The sequence below is a fragment of the Lipotes vexillifer genome, unplaced genomic scaffold (assembly GCF_000442215.2).
Source record: "Lipotes vexillifer unplaced genomic scaffold, Lipotes_vexillifer_v1.1 scaffold217, whole genome shotgun sequence".
Classification (NCBI taxonomy): Eukaryota; Metazoa; Chordata; class Mammalia; order Artiodactyla; family Lipotidae; genus Lipotes; species Lipotes vexillifer.
Genome location: NW_006788200.1, coordinates 1381254 through 1389031, shown reverse-complemented (window position 1 = coordinate 1389031; position 7778 = coordinate 1381254). Strand labels below are relative to the sequence as shown.

At 41.8% G+C, this 7778-nt stretch overlaps 1 protein-coding gene across 1 annotated transcript in view; it reads left to right on the top strand.

The window, feature by feature from the left end:
• FSTL4 (follistatin like 4) overlaps positions 1–7778 on the top strand; it is a 448259-nt gene that overhangs the window by 432981 nt on the left and 7500 nt on the right. Inside the window, exon 13 of the mRNA XM_007461353.1 lies at positions 3276–3383. Within this exon, the coding sequence (XP_007461415.1) occupies positions 3276–3383 (108 nt within the window). The remainder of the gene's footprint in view (positions 1–3275; positions 3384–7778) is intronic.

Below are 7778 nucleotides of genomic sequence, written 5' to 3'. Positions count from 1 at the left end.
GCGCAAGCTCAGCGGCCATGGCTCACGGGCCCAGCCGCTCCGCGGCATGTGGGATCCTCCCGGACCGGGGCACGAACCCGTATCCCCTGCATCGGCAGGCGGACTCTCAACCACTGCGCCACCAGGGAGGCCCGGAGGTTCTTAAATGTGTGGATTAATATCTTTAATCAGACTGGAAAATTCTCAACCATTATTTCTTCAACTATTCTGCTGCCTCATTCTCTCTCACCTCTTCCTTGGGAACTCTGAGAGAAAAAAATGTTAGACCTTTCCATTGTGTCCCACACATCTCTTTCACTGTTATTTTCCATCCTTTTTGTCTCTTTGTGGTTCAGTTTGGGCATATGCTATCAACTTGTCTTTCAGTTCAATAATCCTATCTTCCACTGTGTCTAAGGTATATATAACAAAACCTATTTATTGAGATCTTAATTTCAGGTGCTGCATTTTTTCACTTTTAGAATTTCTGCTTAATTCCTTTTATATACACAATTTTTAAATTATTTTTTTACGGATCACCTGTGAGTCTGTTTCTATTGTCTTTTTTATGTTGTTTTCAGTTATATAAGCTGTATCTTGGAATGCCTAGTAATTTTTTCTGAATGTCAAACATTCTATAGTACATTGTAGAGACTTTAAATGGCTGTCATCCACTGAAGAGGGTTTACCCTTTCCTCTGCTAAGAAGAGAGAGTGAATCACTTTAATCAAGTACTAAGTTGAATCAAGGCTGAGTTGCAGCTTTCATAAGGCTTAGTCAGTCTCTGACTCACTCCTAGTAGGTAGCCCTTCACGTCTTTAAACTGAGAGCCTTGTGTGTTCTTCAGGACCTTTTCCCTTCCATGTCTTTGCTCCTTAGCATATGAGACTTTGGAAAGCTCTGTTCTGAATGTAAGAGATTTTTGGTTTAGGTTTTCAGTCTCCTACTCCATACCACCTCATTCAGAATGAGAATATGAAAAATGATTAGAGAAAGTTAAGCAGAAAGGAGAGATAATGCCTGCAGTCTAAACTTTGGGGAAGTCTGTGAAGAGGGCAGACAAATGGGATACCTGGAGAAGAATGTGTAATCAAGAGGGTTTTTAAAAGAGTGAGTGAGAAAATACAAGAAACTAGAGATAGTGTCAGGATGGAATCATCACTTGTGAGAAAAGAAGCTCTGGGTAGAGGAAGACAGTGCCAGATCATAAAGCCTTTGGTAAATGAAGGGAAGCAGCCAGGATGAGAGGATCAAGGAAGAGTAGCTGGAGGCATGAACAAAGGACCTGGGGTATGTGAAGTGTAGGAAAATAGAAGCAGCCTCTACTTGAGGCTTCAGGGCAGAGGAAGTTTTACTTAGAGCAAGAAAGTACAAGGAGACTTCAAAGATGGTGATGACTGACTGGAGAAGAAATATATTTCAGCAGGGATAGGCAAAATCAAGGAGTTCGGATTTGTATAAAGTTGTGGTCCTCGACAGAGGAATGAATTCTAAAGTCATCAGAGTATAATGGGTTATTTGAAGGCATGTACTGAATGAGCTCACCCAGGGAAAGGATATAGACAGAGACAAGGTCAAAGATGAAGACGGGGGGACATGCCACCATTTAGAAGTCAGGATGAGGAAGAGAAGCCAGGGAGATGGGAAGCTGAGTGAAGAAAATGTTTCCAGAAGGGAATGGTTAACCATGTGGAATCTTGGTGAAATGGCAAGTTAGAGGAGAATCAATCACACAGTGATCTCTGAATTTGACGTGAAGCTCTAGAGCAGTTCACTGGAGTGCTGAAGACAAACAGTTAAGAGGAAGTGGTTTCAGGGACTCCATAGACATTTCTTTAGAGAAGTTTTAACCAGTGGCGGCAAAGATGGTTTTCCCCCAAGATCAGAAAGGCTAGAATATGGTGGACTGAAATTTCAGAAATTTGTTGACAAGGTTTAAGTTATGGTGGCTGCAGTGGGGAAGATGAAAAGATCACTGAAACCAAGAAGGAACTGAGAAAGCAGGGCTTTGAATGAAGGCACCAAAGTTGGGGACTCAGGGAGTGACAGAGAAAACAGAGCATCTTTAGTGAACAAAGGTAGTGACTAGAACTTTGGCCAGTGCCAAAAAGAGCAGGGGTCATAGTGGCATAACAAAACAGAGTTTTGGAACTTATAAAACTACATTCTGAGAAGTAGAAAAGTCACCATTTGACAGGGCCACTGGGGAAGCTCTGTCCTCAGAAAATAGCAGAGTTTCAGTTACAGTAGTAGAAAAAGACTGCCTGATGCTACAGTCTGGGTCCCAGAGGCTCCAGGTGAATGATGTACCAGGTAGAGTCTGCATGAAGTTAAGAGACAGACAGGTGATAATGGATGAGTTCAAAGTCAGTCTCAGATGACCCAGGAAGAAGAGCTAGAGAAGGATGCTGAGTGTGTTCAAGAGGCCCCAAAGGCTTACAGGAAAAGTGATGGGAGGGTCCTCAAGCTGATTCTCGAGTGAGTGGAAAACTGGAAAAAAAAAACAAAAAACCTCTGTGTTTAGGCTTTTGCCAAGATGGCCTGGGTACCCTTTAAGTAAGAAAGACATGCAAGAATTTTTTTTTTTTTTTTTTTTTTTTTTTTTTGGGCCTCTCACTGCTGCGGCCTCTCCCGCTGTGGAGCACAGCCTTCAGACGCACAGGCTCAGCGGCCATGGCTCACGGGCCCAGCCGCTCCGCGGCATGTGGGATCCTCCCGGACCGGGGCACGAACCCGCGTCCCCTGCATCGGCAGGCGGACTCTCAACCACTGCGCCACCAGGGAAGCCCGAGAATTTTTTTTTAATAAATTTTTTATTTACTTTTTGGCTGTGTTGTTGGGTCTTCGTTGCTGCATGCAGGCTTTCTCTAGCTGCGGCGAGCGGAGCCTACTCTTCCTTGCAGTGCGCAGGCTTCTCATTGCAGTGGCTTCTCTTGTTGCGGAGCATGGGCTCTAGGCGCGTGGGCTCAGTAGTTGTGGCACATGGGCTTAGCTGCTCTACAGCATGTGGGATCTTCCCGGACCAGGGCTCGAACCCACGTCCCCTGCACTGGCAGGCAGATTCTTAACCACTGCGCCACCAGGGAAGTCCCTGCAAGAAATTTTTAAAAGGAAGAACGTTACTGACAACCAATTTTATGCCTCTGAAGACAAACCCAGAAGGGATGTTTCTACCCTGGGCTGCCAAACTGGCTCATTGTCAAAGCTGCTAGGCTGGCTTTCCACTCACCCAAGAGTGGCCTAGAAATGAATCAGCTTCTACAACAATGACCAACTTGTCGCTATTTTTTTTCAAGTCCATAGGTGTCGACCCTCTGCCGGCTAAGTTGTCCTATGACAAATCACATGACCAAGTGTGGGTCCTGAGCTGGGGGAACGTGCATAAGTCCCAACCAAGCCTCCAGGTATGTTGAGTACATGGAAGACAACACCCACCTGCAGGAAAGGGCTCTCTCCCTAGCTAATAAATGCCTCCTGCTTCCCTAGGTGGCTAATCACATTTATCCAAAGTATGTCCATGAAGGCTAAGGAGAGAGTAGGAAACACCCTCAGGATAATGCCCCTTATAGGCAATGAACAGGGTATCTTCCGCCAGGCCTGCTATTAAAGACAATAACACTGATGATGGATAAGATTCTAATGTCATGACAACCAGAATGTGGCTCTTGGGCCCCACCCAGCCCCAAAACACTTGCCTCTTCTGAGCCAGGGGCTCCTGGGGCCAAGCAGAAATGAACCTCTGGACTTCAAGCGGTGAGGAGGGAGCCAGGGCTTTCTTTACCTCGGGCAGCATGGGCTGGAGAACACTGTCAAAGCAGGTACCAGATGATAAGGAAGGAGAAGGGAAAGCAGCAGCAGCAATTATGTTCATAAATGGAAGCACATTACTGAGTGCTCACAGTGTTCCAGGCACAGGAAGTTTCAATAACTGGCCCCTGGTCCAACCTAGGCATACATTCAGCCCTGCAGCCCATACATTCAGCCACTGCGTTGTACTGCCTCTTGGGAAGAGCTTGGGACCAGGACATCTGTGGGATCCCTTCCTCCACCAGTCAGGGAAGGTCATCACCAACCCTATGTTGAGTGTGTCCGGCTCAGCCTTTCTCATCGGGGGTACATGAGAGGATTAAGCCCTACAAAAGGTGATTTGAATGCCTGTTCCCTCGATTCTCCCAATGATGGTGCATAGAACCATTCTAGATGCACAGAAGAGAATTCACTGCATACAGTGGATTCCTCGGGATATTAGGGTTTTATTCTCTCTCAGAACCCCAGCTGAGAAGGGCTGTGGATGGAGCCAAGTTCACACTGTTCCCAAGACTGGTAAGAGGCCAGGGATACCCAGTCTACAGAAGCTTCCTCCTGGGGACTGGCCACCTGCCTTACCTACCTCTGTGCTGCTGGGCCAGGGGAAGGACACTACCTCACCTCCTACACAACAAGACTGTTGTCCCTCAGTGAACACCATCAACACGTCCCGGGCCCCAGTGAGCTGATGACAAATAATAACAATTCATTAGAGGACCTGGGAGCCAGAATAAAGTCACTCAGAACAGAGTATAAGCCCAGAAAACTGGTCCCTCTGGCAGCTCAAAGAAAGCATGTAAGGAAATTCAAGGGGAGGGGCCACCAAAAAATATTTTTCTAAAACTAAAATTTCACAAAAAATGATTTCCTAATTTAAAACTGCAGTAGATAGATAAGTTGAAAATGCATGGTTTCTACTGAGACTCAAAATAGTAGCCTGAAAGATAAAGTCCTCAAATCACAGAATACAAGATTGAGATATGAAGTTTCAAAAGATGTTTCAAAGGCAAAAGAAGTTTAGAAGGAGAAAAGGTAATAGTTGGAATGGAGTCAAACATTAAATAAATTTGGAAGAAGATTTCCAAGTTGAAAAAGTAAAGCATGCATATTAAAAGGGATCTGTAAGTTCCAGGCTAACTTGATGAGAAATAACACATCTCTGCGCTTGGTAAAACTCTGGACTTCCAAGAATAAAGGAAAAATATTACAAGCTTCAAGGCAGAAAGAAAAGTCACCTGTAAAAGAACAATGAGGTTGGCACTGGACTTCTCACCTGCAACAGCTGCTGGAAGACCGTGGCATCACATCTACATGCTATTAAGATAAAAGGGCTGATATCCAAGGTATCATTTACCTGTCAGGACAAAAGAAAGACCTAAGGATATGCAAGAATTCAGAGAGCAGATCATGAAAGATACCAGAAGAACAGTAGGTGAACCAGATCAGAGGCATGGAGATGGCGAAAGATAAAGAGGAAACAGGCCTAAGTAAGAAACCTAGAGAGGAAGGTCCAAAAATAAAATAAGATGGATGAGGAGAGACTACCTGGAAATGTATTAATAAGTGCTAAATAAGGGCATTTGAATTAGGAGCAATGGACTGAAAGAGAAATTCTGATACCAGGCTCTAACAAAGGATGATAAGTTATTTCTGTAAAAGTAAGTGTAGGGACTGGAGGAAAGTAAAAATACTCAAAAATGTCATCTTACAGGGATAAGAGAGGATATAGAGAATGTTCTTTGAAATTAATAGTTGAGAAAGTTAACTGTCTAATTATTCCAAATGTGACAAACTGATTTCTCCTATTAAAAGCAGAGATGATGAGATTGGGTTTGGAAAGGAGGGAGAGAAAACTAGCTGTAACTTGTTTACAGGAAACCCATAAAGTGATAATAAAAGGTTGAATTGAAAGGGGTGGAAATAGTAGTGATGGTAGGTGGACAAAAAGATGTATGAGGGTAATATCAGACAAGGTCAAGTTTAAGGTTAAAAGCACTAAACAGCAGAAGGAGAAGCATTATGTGAAGACAAACAGCCAACAGATAGCAAACAACATAACTAAATACATAATACAAGAGTGATTAAAAATACAAGCACTTGATTTACAATGCACTGAAACTGTACATTCCAAAGAAGAAAAATAATGACATGGGAAAAATGAATAATATGAATAAGGAACTTGGTTTAAGAAATATATAGAAAAGCTTTCCTCTGCCAAATAGAAAATTTTCACATGTCCACATATGTGTCAGTAAACACAAATAAAAATTTAGCAAATTTTGTAAAAGTCAGTGTTATAGGCTACATTAGCTGATAATTAGACACAATTAAAATGTGACCTACCTAATAAGGAAACACTCCTAGATCACTGCTGCATCAAAGAGGAAATTAAAAGGAGAAATTACAAACTGTCTCAAAAGCAATGAAAAAGAGACTACTTCTCATCAAAACCTACAGGATACAGAGAAAGCTGTACACAAGGAATATCTGTGTCTTAAAAGCCTGCAGAGAGTATTTGTATTAAGAAATAAGAAAAAGAACGAAGTAACTGGCGGGAAGGAATTATTTAAAAGACTAAAATTAGTAGAAATAAAAAAAGGACAAACAAAAACCAATAAATCCTTCACAAACCTGATAAAAAAGAATATAAACAAAATGAGAAATGAGAAAAGACATTACTGCAGATAAAGGAGGATGAAAATAATTGTAAAATAATACTACACTTCAGCTCTGGGGCAGCAAATTTTAAGACCTAGAAGAAATGGATGATTGTTTGCAAAATGCAGGAAAAAAACCAAACTGACCTAGTCAGAAAGAGAAAGTCAAGTACCATATGATATCACTTATATATGAAATCTAAAATATGACACAAATGAATCTATCTACCAAGCAGAAACAGACTCACAGACATAGAGAACAGACTTGTGGTTGCCAAGGCGGAAGGGTGTGGGGGAGGGATGGACTGGGAGTTTGGGGTGAGCAGATGCAAACTATTACATATAGAATGGATGGACAACAAGGTCCCACTGTATAGCACAGGGAAGTATATTCAATGTCCTGGGATGAACCATAATGGAAAAGATATAAATATAATAGTTATGTAATATTTATATAAATTTAAAAATATATATGTATAACTGAGTCACTTTGCCGTACAGCAGAAATTAACACAACATTGTAAATCAACTATACTTCCATAAAAAAAAAAAATTAAGGAGGAAAAAAAAAACTGACCGAAGAAAAGGAAAACTTGAAATAGAACAATTACCAGAGAAGAGGTTTTTTAAACATCAAAGATCTACCATAGAAAAATGTACAGCCAAGTTTTATCAGACCTTTCAAATGTAGATCATTTTAATATCATTTGAACTATCCCAGACCATACGGAAAAGAATGCGCCACTCCTTAGTATTAAAAAATAAAACTATCACCAGTTAGAATGGGCATCATCAGAAAATCTGCAAACAACAGATGCTGGCGAGGGTGTGGAGAAAAGGGAACCCTCTTGCACTGTTGGTGGGAATGTAAATTGATACAGCCACTGTGGAGAACAGCATGGAGGTTTCTTAAAAGCTAAAAACAGAATTAGCATATGACACAGCAGTCCCACTACTGGGCATATACCCAGAGAAAACCATAATTCAAAAAGACACATGCACCCCAATGTTCATTGCAGCACTATTTACAATAGCCAGGTCATGGAAGCAAACTAAATGCCCATCGACAGACGAATGGATAAAGAAGATGTGGTACATAAATACAATGGAATATTACTCAGCCATAAAAAGGCACGAAATTGGGTCATTTGTAGAGGCGTGGATGGATCTAGAGACTGTCATACAGAGTGAAGTAAGTCAGAAAGAGAAAAACAAATATCGTACCTTAATGCATATATGTGGAACCTAGAAAAATGGTACAGATGAACCAGATTGCAGGGCAGAAATAGAGACACAGACGTAGAGAACAAACGTATGGACACCAAGGGGGGAAAG